This window comes from Sinocyclocheilus grahami, unplaced genomic scaffold (assembly GCF_001515645.1).
Source record: "Sinocyclocheilus grahami isolate Dianchi unplaced genomic scaffold, SAMN03320097.WGS_v1.1 scaffold613.1, whole genome shotgun sequence".
Lineage (NCBI taxonomy): Eukaryota > Metazoa > Chordata > Actinopteri > Cypriniformes > Cyprinidae > Sinocyclocheilus > Sinocyclocheilus grahami.
In genome coordinates, this window is record NW_015505792.1 from 355000 (window position 1) to 366785 (window position 11786).

The following is an 11786-nucleotide window of genomic DNA, read 5'->3' on the forward strand; positions in this document are numbered from 1 at the left end:
ACAACAGATGATGAGAGCTCATGTTACACACACACACACACACTATAACCAGTGTTAGGAAAGTTACTTTTAAAAGTGATGCATTACAATGTTGCGTTACTCCCTAAAAAAGTAACTAATTACGTTCACACACACCCTCTCTCACACTCACACTCTCTCACACTTGCACTCTCTCACACTTGCACTCTCTCACACTTGCACTCTCTCACACTTACACACACTCTCTCACACTCACACTCTCTCACACACTAGCGTCTCCCTGCGCGGTGCGGGAGCCGTAGCCGTTATGATCTCCCTCCATCACCCGACACTCTGCAGCATCAGCACACGCCTCTGACACACAAAACAAACACCCATTTCATTTGGTTTGTAGTGCAATATTATTTTCATGATAATTAAACACTTCATTATCATATGATATACACATCCAGTCAAACGTTGGGAATAATTTAGATTTTTTTAAATGTTTTTTAAAGAAGTCTCTTCTGCTCACAAAAGCTGGATTTATTTGATCAAAAATACGGTAAAAACAGTAATATTGTGAAATATTATTACAATTTATAACGGTTTTCTATGCGAATATATTGTAAAATGTAATTTATTTCTGTGATGCAAAGCTGCATTTTCAGCAGCTATTATTGTATTTTTGATCAGAAGTGACTTCCTTTAGAACATTTTTTTTAAAAATCTGTTTTTCTTCAGGGAAGTTTTTACACAATCCCAGTTATATTTGTTGTGCATGCAGATTTAAATAATCAAAAAACATAAGTATATATACATACGACGTAATGCCTGTAAATTAAAAAATGCATATTTATGTTTTTTAAATATAATATGTACTTTGTTATACTGTTTTTCCCCAGTATTATTGCTTGTCTTGTGAATAATGGTTTGACAATATTGTATATAAAGGGATAAAAAAAACAAAACAATGGCAATTACAACTTAATTTCACAAATCTGACTTTTCCCATAATTCTGAATAAAATAAGATAGAATTAAGAGAAATTCAGAACTATGATATAAACTCGCAACTGCGAAAAAAGTAAGTCAGAATTTTGAGATAAAATGCTGCAATTATTTGTTAAATTCCCCGTCGAAAGCAAGCTTCCACTCAATCATGGCAGTACAGTACTGTAAGGAACTGAGACAGAGTAAACTATCACCTCAAATTCTTTGTGTGCAAATTTAGGAAATTATATTTGATTTATGAAAGTTGGTTTGAAATGTGAAGCACTTTAAACAAAGTCATGTCGTTGTTTTCAACAAAAAATGCCCTGCTTGATTTGGTTTATATTTTCTTGATTGCAATTACAACTTAATTTCACAAATCTGACTTTTCCCATAATTCTGAATAAAATAAGATAGAATTAAGAGAAATTCAGAACTATGATATAAACTCGCAACTGCGAAAAAAGTCAGAATTTTGAGATAAAATGCTGCAATTATTTGTTAAATTCCTCGTTGAAAGCAAGCTTCCACTCAATCATGGCAGTACAGTACTGTAAGGAACTGAGACAGAGTAAACTATCACCTCAAATTCTTTGTGTGCAAATTTAGGAAATTATATTTGATTTATGAAAGTTTGTTTGAAATGTGAAGCACTTTAAACAAAGTCATGTCGTTGTTTTCAACAAAAAATGCCCTGCTTGATTTGGTTTATATTTTCTTGATCTGGTTTATATTTGTGGGCTTGGGAGAAAATACAGTACATTTTTCCCTTTAACATCTTTAGAATTTAAATATAATTTAAATATTATTAAGTGCAAACATGTTGCCAGCCTTAATGTACCGAGCCGTTCAGAGCTTCAGATTACACTATCCCACTGTCCCAGTTACACTAACTAGCTCGTAGAACTGATTTTACAATGACTGAACAGCTATTTGACCACTGGTTAACACCGTGCTAGTGGCCTACAGTAGGTGACGTCAGCATTATTACATTCTGATGAACAACTAACAAGACTCTCTGTAAGGAACACGTATTACACTACAGAGAGTCCACACTGTAAAAATCATTATAATGGTAAAAGACTGCAAAAATGCTAGGGTAAAAACACGTTAATAGGTTAAATCTAATGGGATTTCATGTCATTTTAGAGTAAAGTACTGTAATGTATAGTTTGACCACTGGTTAACACCGTGCTAGTGGCCTACAGTAGGTGACGTCAGCATTATTACATTCTGATGAACGACTAACAAGACTCTCTGTAAGGAACACGTATTACACTACAGAGAGTCCACACTGTAAAAATCATTATAATGGTAAAAGACTGCAAAAATGCTAGGGTAAAAACACGTTAATAGGTTAAATCTAATGGGATTTCATGTAATTTTAGAGTAAAGTACTGTAATGTATAATTTTCAGACTAATTCTCTGTGTGACGGCTCATCGTGGGACTTAGTCTTTATTGTGATTTCTTTTGATTGTCAGTGAGAGTAAACACTCTTTTCTCTGTATGTACACTAGACACTTTTTATAAACACTTCCCTGCTACAAAGACTCAATATGATAATATATGTTTACCTGTGCATTGCACTACAAATCAATTCGTAGTTATCGTTCTTGGTGTGAACGGGGCTTAGAGCTCGACTTGACTTGAACTGTAAGTGTGTGAGTGTAGTGTGTACCTCTGGCCCCCGTGCTGCTGCGTAAGTAGGCGTGTCTGTGGGTGGGGGAGGAGCCATGGGGCGGAGCCAGCATCTCATGTCCCTCAGCGCAGGGGGCGGCGGCTTTGGCCAGCAGGCCCTCGTGATAGGCTGGCATCTCGTCCTCCTCCATGCTCTCCGAGTGAGGGGCGGGGCATTCGGGCGGGGTTCTGATCTGGAGCAGGTGATGGTAGTGCTGAGGGGGCGGGGCCTGAGGAGGGGCGGGGTCTAAGCTCTCAGCCACTTGGCCGAGTTGCTGCAGCATCAGCATCTCCCCGTAGTCCTGTGGGTTGGTGGGCGAGGCCACGTTGGTGGTGGGCGGGGCCATGGCACCAGGGGGCGGAGCCGAGCGGAGGCTCTGGCGTTTGAGCAGCGCGGCGAGGTCCTGCGGAGGCAGCCGGGGGTCGGCGTGTCCCGTGAGCGAGTGGCGCGGCGAGAGCAGGCCCTGCAGGGTCGGCGTGACGTGTTGCTGAGCCGGACGATACTCCAGCGGCGTGGGAGAGAGCAGAGCCTGCTGCAGCGCAGACGGATAGCCCTGATAGCCCTCCAGCCCCGGCACCTTCAGAGACGGCCCCTGCAGGTAGGGGTTATACGTGCCGATGATGCCACTCACGCCCTCGCCAAACATGTGCGAGGTAAACTGCTCGTACATAGCAGTGTGGAAGCGACTCAAGCTGCGACTGCAACACAAACACACGAGCACCACTGAGACCACAGGCTCTAATTAGCATAACAACACCCCCTACTATCATTATGTGGGAGGAGTCTAGTCTGATCTGACTCCACCCCTCTAACACTGGGTATGTTTACATGGACATCAGTAATCTAATTATTTAGCTTATTCTAAATAAAACACTATTATGATTAAGGTGTTTACATGAGCTGCTTTTAGAATATTCCTTTCATGTTCCCGTTTTACATTATAGTGCATAGATTGATTAATGGCACACGTCATTACGCCCCCATGCGACGCCATCCGACGTCCCTTCCAGAACTTCACGTATCAGCATACACTTCGTTTTGGGACATCAGTAATCTAATTATTTAGCTTATTCTAAATAAAACACTATTATGATTAAGGTGTTTACATGAGCTGCTTTTAGAATATTCCTTTCATGTTCCCGTTTTACATTATAGTGCATAGATTGATTAATGGCACATGTCATTACGCCCCCATGCGACGCCATCCGACGTCCCTTCCAGAACTTCACGTATCAGCATACACTTCGTTTTCGTTATGGTGCCATATACAGTTTTAGGTGTTTCATATTTACTTTTACGAAAGCTTCAAGTGCAGTTAATTATTTGTCATGCTATATGTGCAAACAGACGCCGGCGGTGTTGAAGCTCTTTTGTTTGCCATCAAACGGTTGAGCACTGCCGTGTGTGTATCCTGTCGCAAAGTGCGGCGAAAAGTCCTAAACGACGGTAATAATGTGATTAAGGTGTGTACATGTCTATTCTGCACTTCAGTAATGCGACTAAAATAGGAATACTCCACATGTCTTCCTTCGATTTGTGTTTTCTTCGAGTATGACTTTAGCCGGATTAAGGTAATCAAAAATCTCTGTTTACATGGTAGATTCCTAATCGTGTTAAAATCGGAATATTGTTGTCCATGTAAACGTACTGAGTGTTCTAAAGTCACCATGAAACGCTGGTGTGTGTAATACAGGACTCTCAAATTCAAATGTCAAATATTAGTTGATTTCTTTTTAAGATGCACATTCAAATGCAGAAGCTGTGCATCCAAAGTTTTATGTCAGGAGGTGTGAGATAATGTAGTTTTTGTTAGCCTTTCCAATCAATTAGATGCTGCACTGCTGTGTTGTTAATTCAGAAAATGGTGTAAAAAGAGGGTGAATACAGTACGTTGTCTGTTGAAGCGCTTGTTTTCTCATATTACTGATGCACCTTTATATACATGCACTTTTGCACTTAGCGTAAATAGACACTTCGTTTTTTTTATGGCATTTAAACTATTTCACTGAAAGTCTTTTATTGTAAATTTAAATCAGTGCTACTGGATGGTAAAGTTCCATTAACCACAGCTGATGCTTTTTACTGTAAATTTCAGATTTTTTTTACACTGAATGCTGATTTCACGTTGACTTTAAAACACACAATACTGATATGAAAACTGCATTAATCAGTGATCCAGCGGTTCTCAACACTGTTCCAGGTGAAGCGTTCTGTGTTGTGAATCACTGCGTTCATCTGCTAACAGCACTGAGCATCTACTCCTCATCGTCCCGTCTCAGATCCGCTGGAGTTCAGATCTCCAGTGAACGTGACACAGGACGCTCATCTACTGCTAGCACTGGACATCAGCACGTCTCAAAGTACCTTAGCGTCCGGCGCTCAATCGTCTGGACTGATACACCGTCGTCTGGGAGAATCTCGCAATATTTACACAAATCATTTCCACAACAGACGCATTTAAAACATCTACTAGCACTAAACATGCTGAACTGCATTTAATCGAACATAAACAGCACTGATTCAAAATTAAGTAAACAATAAAACCATTTGATTCTTTTTTAAAAAACAAAAATAAAAGCACAAAACAAAACAAAACTAACAGAGCAATCATGAAGCGTTTCCGCGGCACTCGCGTCACCTGTGAGTTTCTGCGTTATCGGCGCTCAGCTGCTTCCCTAGAACTCTGTGAGAGGGCGTGGCTAGGAAGCCCTGCCGCTGGGCTCCGCCCCCCAGCTCCACCTCCTGCACCTGAATGGTCACCTGCTGCTGCGCAAGCGTGCGGGCGGAGCCTGGCGGAGGCTGCTGATTGGGCAGTGCCATGCGGGGGAGGCTGGTGGGGGGCGGGCTGGCGCTGGGAGACTGGTAGAGGGCGGAGCCATGCTGAAACTGAACCGCAGACGGCCCACCTGTGGGAGGAGTTTAACACGTCAGCATCACAAGCTACTGCATGTCAATCACACGACAGCTCCCGCTGACAGACACTGACCGTGTGCCTGCATCATCCCCTGACTCCCCGGAGGACTCTGATTGGCTGGCCTGAAGAGGTGGTTGTTGGGATGCGTAGGAGGAGGACTGGAGGGCTGAATACGCAACCTGAGAGAGAAAGAAGCACAGCGATCAGCATCTGTCCATCTGTGAGTGTGAGTGTGTGTCAATGAGTGAGTGTGTGTGTGAGTGCAAGAGTGAGTGTGCGTGAGAGAGTGAAGGTGTGCAAGAATGTGAGTGTGTGCAAGAGCGTGAGTGTGCGTGCGCGTGAGTGTGCGTGCGAGAGTGTGCGTGCAAGAGTGTGTGAACGTGAGAGTGTGCAAGAGTGTGAGACTGGCTGCAAGAGTGTGAGTGTGTGTGCGTGAGAGTGTGCATGTGAGTGTGTGAGAGTGAGTGTGTAAGTTTGTCTGTGTGTGTGTGTGTGTGTGTGCGAGAGTGTGAGAGTGAGTGTGTGAGTGAGTGCAAGAGTGTGAGTGTGCGTGCGAGAGTGTGTGCAAGAGTGAGTGTGACTGCAAGTGTGTGTGCGAGTGTGAGAGTGAGTGTGTGTGTGAGTGCAAGAGTGTGAGTGTGTGCAAAAGTGTGAGTGTGCAAGAGTGTGAGTGTGTAAGTGTGCATGTGAGTGTGTGAGTTTGTCTGTGTGTGTGTGTGTGTGTGTGTGTGTGTGTGTGTGAAAGAGTGTGAGTGTGACTGCGAGTGTGTGTGCGAGAGTGTGAGAGTGAGTGTGTGAGTGAGTGCAAGAGTGAGAGTGAGTGTGCAAGAGTGTGAGTGTGAGTGCGAGAGTGCAAGAGTCTGAGTGCGAGTGTGTGAGAGTGAGTGTGTGCAAGAGTGAGTGTGAGAGAGTGAGTGCAAGAGTGTGAGTGTGTGAGAGAGAGTGTGTGCAAGAGTGTGAGACTCTGCAAAAGTGTGAGTGTGCGCGAATGTGTGTGAGAGAGTGAGTGTGCAAGAGTGTGAGACTGTCTGCAAGAGTGTGAGTGAGAATGTGCATGAGAGTGTGAGAATGTGCATGTGAGTGTGTGAATGTGTGAGTGTGTGCAAGAGTGTGAGTGTGAGAATGTGCATATGAGAGTGTGTGGGTGTGTGCACGAGAGTGTGCGAGTGAGTGTGTATGTGAGTGTGTGTGCGAGTGCAAGTGTGTAAGTGTGAGTGTGTGTGCGAGTGTGTGAGCAAGAGTGTGTAAGAGTGAGTGTGTGCAAGAGTGTGAGAGTGAGTGTGTGCGAGAGAGTGTGGGTGTGTGTGTGCGCGAGAGTGTGCGAGTATGTGAGAGTGTGAGTGTGCGTGCGAGTGTGTAAGAGTGTGAGTGTGCGAGAGTGAGTGTGAGTGTGCAAGAGTGTGAGTGTGTAAGAGTGTGCAAGAGTGTGTAAGAGTGAGTGTGAGAGTGCAAGAGTGTGAGTGTGTGCAAGAGTGTGAGTGTGTGCAAGAGTGTGAGTGTGCAAGAGTGTGAGAGTATGTGAGAGTGTGCAAGAGTGTGAGTGTGTAAGAGTGTGAGTGTGTGAGAGTGAGTGTGAGTATTTGAGAGTGTGTAAGAGTGTGAGTGAGCGTGCGAGTGTGTAAGAGTGTGAGTGAGCGTGCGAGTGTGTGAGAGTGAGTGTGTGTGAGTGTGTGTGCGAGAGTGTGTGAGAATGTGCATGTGAGAGTGTGTGAGTGTGTGTGAGAAGAATGTGAGTGTGTGAGATTGTGAGAGCGAGAAGTCTGTGAATCTGTGTGTGTGCGAATTTCGTTTTCTGCGTGAGAGTGTGCAAGAGTGTGAGTGTGTAAGAGTGTGAGTGTGTGAGAGTGAGTGTGAGTATTTGAGAGTGTGTAAGAGTGTGAGTGAGCGTGCGAGTGTGTAAGAGTGTGAGTGAGCGTGCGAGTGTGTGAGAGTGAGTGTGTGTGAGTGTGTGTGCGAGAGTGTGTGAGAATGTGCATGTGAGAGTGTGTGAGTGTGTGTGAGAAGAATGTGAGTGTGTGAGATTGTGAGAGCGAGAAGTCTGTGAATCTGTGTGTGTGCGAATGTGTTTGAGTGTGTGTGTGTGTGTGTGTGTGTGTTCACCTCTGTAGCTGGTATGTAAGGTGACTGCTGGGCTGGTTTTCTCCATGTCCCAAAGACAGGGCCTGCAAACAGGAAGTCAACATGGTCACATCCCTTCATAGTCACAGTCAGGAGTGTGTGTGTGTGTGTGTGTGTGTGTGTGTGTGTATTGATTTAACCCTATTAAACCAGCTGTTTCATCATCATCGCATCAAACCAAGTTGCATTAATTTAACTAAGTCTTCAATCGTTCGCGCCATAGAAATAATTCAAAATGCTCCTAACAGCAGATAACTTTATGGTAATGTCCTGATTTCCCTCAGCAAACCGCTCAGCAGCTTTCGGAAGCGTGAAAAGGAAGAATTTGAATGGAGAATTACAGAAAGCAACAGGTCAGAGAGTCTGAAGTCCAAAAAAATCTTTAAAAAATAAACCTGAGTGAAAACTGTGAAGCCCAGTGTCACAAAAAGACTTGTACATATGTAATATAGTCCAGTTTTCAAATATAATTGTCAGATTATTACATTCATGTGTTTTCTGATTTTTAAAAAATAAAAAAAAAAACAGTAAAACATATTCAAATTCTTAACATATTAATCTATTTAAATTCTATTTACAAACTCTCAGCGCACAATAATGGGCAATAACTGCAATTAACTGAAAGCTAATTGTTTACTGAAAAAAAAAGAAAAAAAAGACACCTTGCACTTTAAGATATCATATAGTTTTAGAATTTTACAGTCAAAAGGATAAAACATGTAAAAACAACCTATTTTAGCTGCAGGTTCTAAAGGGTTAACGGGTCAGCGCCAGTCTCTATTGTCCATCACAGAATTCATAGATAATGTGCCCCTCTGGCTCTTCTGCTGTAATGATGGTCTTGATTTCAATACTAGGAGTTTCCTAACCCCAAGCAACTAAAATAATTACAATTAAAACTAAATTAAAACAGATATAAGAGCTGATGGTCCTTCAGGGTTTCTGCTCTTCATAACCAATCAATCTTTAACAGTCATTCATGATTCACTGGATCAGGATTTTAAACAATATTTTTACTCAATTTCAGTCTTATGAAATATTTAAAAGCTCTGCATTATTAGAAAAATGTATGTTTGTTATTAAATTGCCCATGGCTTTTATTCAAGATTTGAATCATTTCAATTACTTTCAAGTGAGTTACGTGTGATAAAACCTGCCTTCAGTTACGTCCTTATTTAGAAAAGCGATTCATTAAGTAATAATGTCCTTTTTCATGTGTTCAGTGCGTGTAGTTATTTTTATCTATTTTTATCTAACAGAACCACATGCCCTACTTTGCATTCAATGAATGTGTGTCAGATCAGGGTTATTATAGTAAACTAAAACCATAAAAACCCATTTCTGTTACTTGAAATAAAATTAAACTTGTTTCAGCTAGTTACCAAAACATTTTTTTATTTCATTTAGTTATTTTTAGTTAACACTTCACGTACTAAAATAACTAAAGCTGAAAAAAAAAACACTATATAGACAAAAGAAAATAAAAAAAAATCAACAAAATGGCAAAAGCATACAACAAAATGACTAAAAAATGGAAATGGAAACAGAGAAGTGAATTGTAAGTCGCAGTATTAAACCGTGAGCGAGCCGGACCTGTATTTGCTGGTGTAGGATCTGCTGTTCTTGCTGGTAGAGGACATGCTGTTGCTGTGTGTGCTCCATCAGCCGCTCGTCCTGCGGAGCCGCGTACATCTTCTGAAGCTGCTCACACTCCTGCACACACACACGTTTGTTTCTGTGAATTGTGGGGACTTTCCATAGACCTCTATTACTTTTATACTGAGCAAACGATATTTTCTATCCCCTAACCCTAAACCTACCCCTTACAGAAAACCTGTTTGCATTCTTACACTTTCACATAAACATCATTTACTATTTTTTATAATTTTTTTCCCTCGTGGGGACCGCAGGCCGGTCCTCACAATGTCAAAAATGTCAGGTTTTACTATCCTTGTGGAGACATTTGGTCACACACACACATGCACACACACACATGCACACACACACATGCACACACACTCACGCACACACTCTCACGCACACACACAATCACACACACACACACACTCACTCTCACACGCACACTCACTCTCACACACACAAGTAAATTCAGTAAGATTGTTATTCACGCCGGCGCTCATGATGTTTGACTTCGCCAGTCGGAGATCAAGTAACTTACAATGTTTGTATTAAATTCATTTTAAATACAAAGTCAGTCGTATTAAAAAATGTTTTTTGGCATGACACCCATATCTGGTACTTAAGTCAAAAGACGGGTTTATATGCATAGTTAGGCTAATCGATTACACACTATTAGGCTACTTTGCCCATCGCCCATTATCTATAAAGGTACAAAATGCATTTACTTACACATATTTGAGAATGGAGACATTTCATGATATAGTTAACATGTTTGGGAATATTTCGGAATTTTTTTTTTTTTTAAATAAAACATAAGCTTATATCAGTTATACAGTGCGATCGTGGCTGCTGTGTGTCACATGACAAGCATGACGAGCCACCGCCCCCCCTTCACTTGTGCCCCCTCAAAAATAATGAGTGCGTGACGCCCCTGCTCCCTATTAAACATCGTATAGATTTTAAAATCTTGCTTATTACTTATAAAGCCCTGAATGGTTTAGCACCTCAGTACTTGAGCGAGCTCTTATCACATTATAGTCCTTCACGTCTGCTGTGTTCTCAAAACTCGGGCAATCTGATAATACCTAGAATATCAGAATCAACTGCGGGCGGCAGATCCTTCTCCTATTTAGCTCCCAAACTCTGGAATAATCTACCTAACATTGTTCGGGAGGCAGACACACTCTGTCAGTTTAAATCTAGATTAAAGACCCATCTCTTTAACCTGGCTTACACATAACACACTAATACGCTTCTAATATTCAAATTCATTAAAGGACGCCCCAGTCGGTGGTTCGGTCTTAAGCTAAGAAGATGTGAAAAAAACGCTTCAGGATATCAAAGATTGTGCCAGGCCTTTCGGCCTAGTCCTTTCCATTCATCAAGTGACTCTGACTCAAACTGGTCCTTTCTCATCAACCAACTTCAGCAAGATCTTGGGGCCGTAAGATCGCATCAGGAATCTTTGTTCATACAGACGTGCAAGTATCAAACTTAGTCGATTTAATTGATGCATTAAGTATCAGTTACACCTTTCTACAAGGTGTGTTTGAACTCAGAATCTGACGTATCCCTGAAGGCTTTGATCTGTTGAATATACATGCAAAGTGTTCCATAAAATCCATTCTTTATGCCTCTTTCTATGCTGAGTTAAACTTTAACCCTTTCCTATACCAACTGTATGTGTGTGTGTGTGTGTGTATGTTTATGTTAGACCGGCTTAATGTGTTTGTGTAGTATGTTAGACTAGTTTAAGTTTTTATGTAGTTAATAAAACCTTACTTGTTTCACACTTGACGTGTTCATTGTTTACTCATAACCGGAGTCAATAATCATGCAGATTTACGTTACAAACTTATAGAATTGTACAGTAAGAAAGTTATTTCCTTTAACCAGGAAATTAACGTTCTTAGAATTGACAAGACGGTTGACCCTGAGTGGTCAGCTAAATATCTACAGTGGATCTAAAATATGAATAGTTAATTATAACTAGTTATGGTTAATTATTCATATTTCCCATGAGCTAATTCGCTACAAACATAAGCTTATATCAGTTATACAGTGCGATCGTGGCTGCTGTGTGTCACATGACAAGCATGACGAGCCACCGCCCCCCCTTCACTTGTGCCCCCTCAAAAATAATGAGTGCGTGACGCCCCTGCTCCCTATTGAACATCGTATAGATTTTAAAATCTTGCTTATTACTTATAAAGCCCTGAATGGTTTAGCACCTCAGTATTTGAGCGAGCTCTTATCACATTATAGTCCTTCACGTCCGCTGCGTTCTCAAAACTCGGGCAATCTGATAATACCTAGAATATCAGAATCAACTGCGGCGGCAGATCCTTTTCCTATTTAGCTCCCAAACTCTGGAATAACCTACCTAACATTGTTCGGGAGGCAGACACACTCTGTCAGTTTAAATCTAGATTAAAGACCCATCTCTTTAACCTGGCTTACACATAACACACTAACACATTTCT

At 41.7% G+C, this 11786-nt stretch overlaps 1 protein-coding gene across 1 annotated transcript in view; it reads right to left on the bottom strand.

Moving 5' to 3' along the window:
* Positions 1–241: 241 nt before the first annotated feature.
* LOC107557633 (serine/threonine-protein kinase SIK3 homolog) overlaps positions 242–11786 on the bottom strand; it is a 60131-nt gene continuing 48586 nt past the window's right edge. The window contains exons 17-22 of the mRNA XM_016241111.1: positions 9256–9375; positions 7645–7706; positions 5617–5723; positions 5269–5536; positions 2631–3328; positions 242–333 (exon numbers count right to left, since the gene is read on the bottom strand). Coding sequence (XP_016096597.1) covers positions 242–333; positions 2631–3328; positions 5269–5536; positions 5617–5723; positions 7645–7706; positions 9256–9375 — 1347 coding nt within the window. The remainder of the gene's footprint in view (positions 334–2630; positions 3329–5268; positions 5537–5616; positions 5724–7644; positions 7707–9255; positions 9376–11786) is intronic.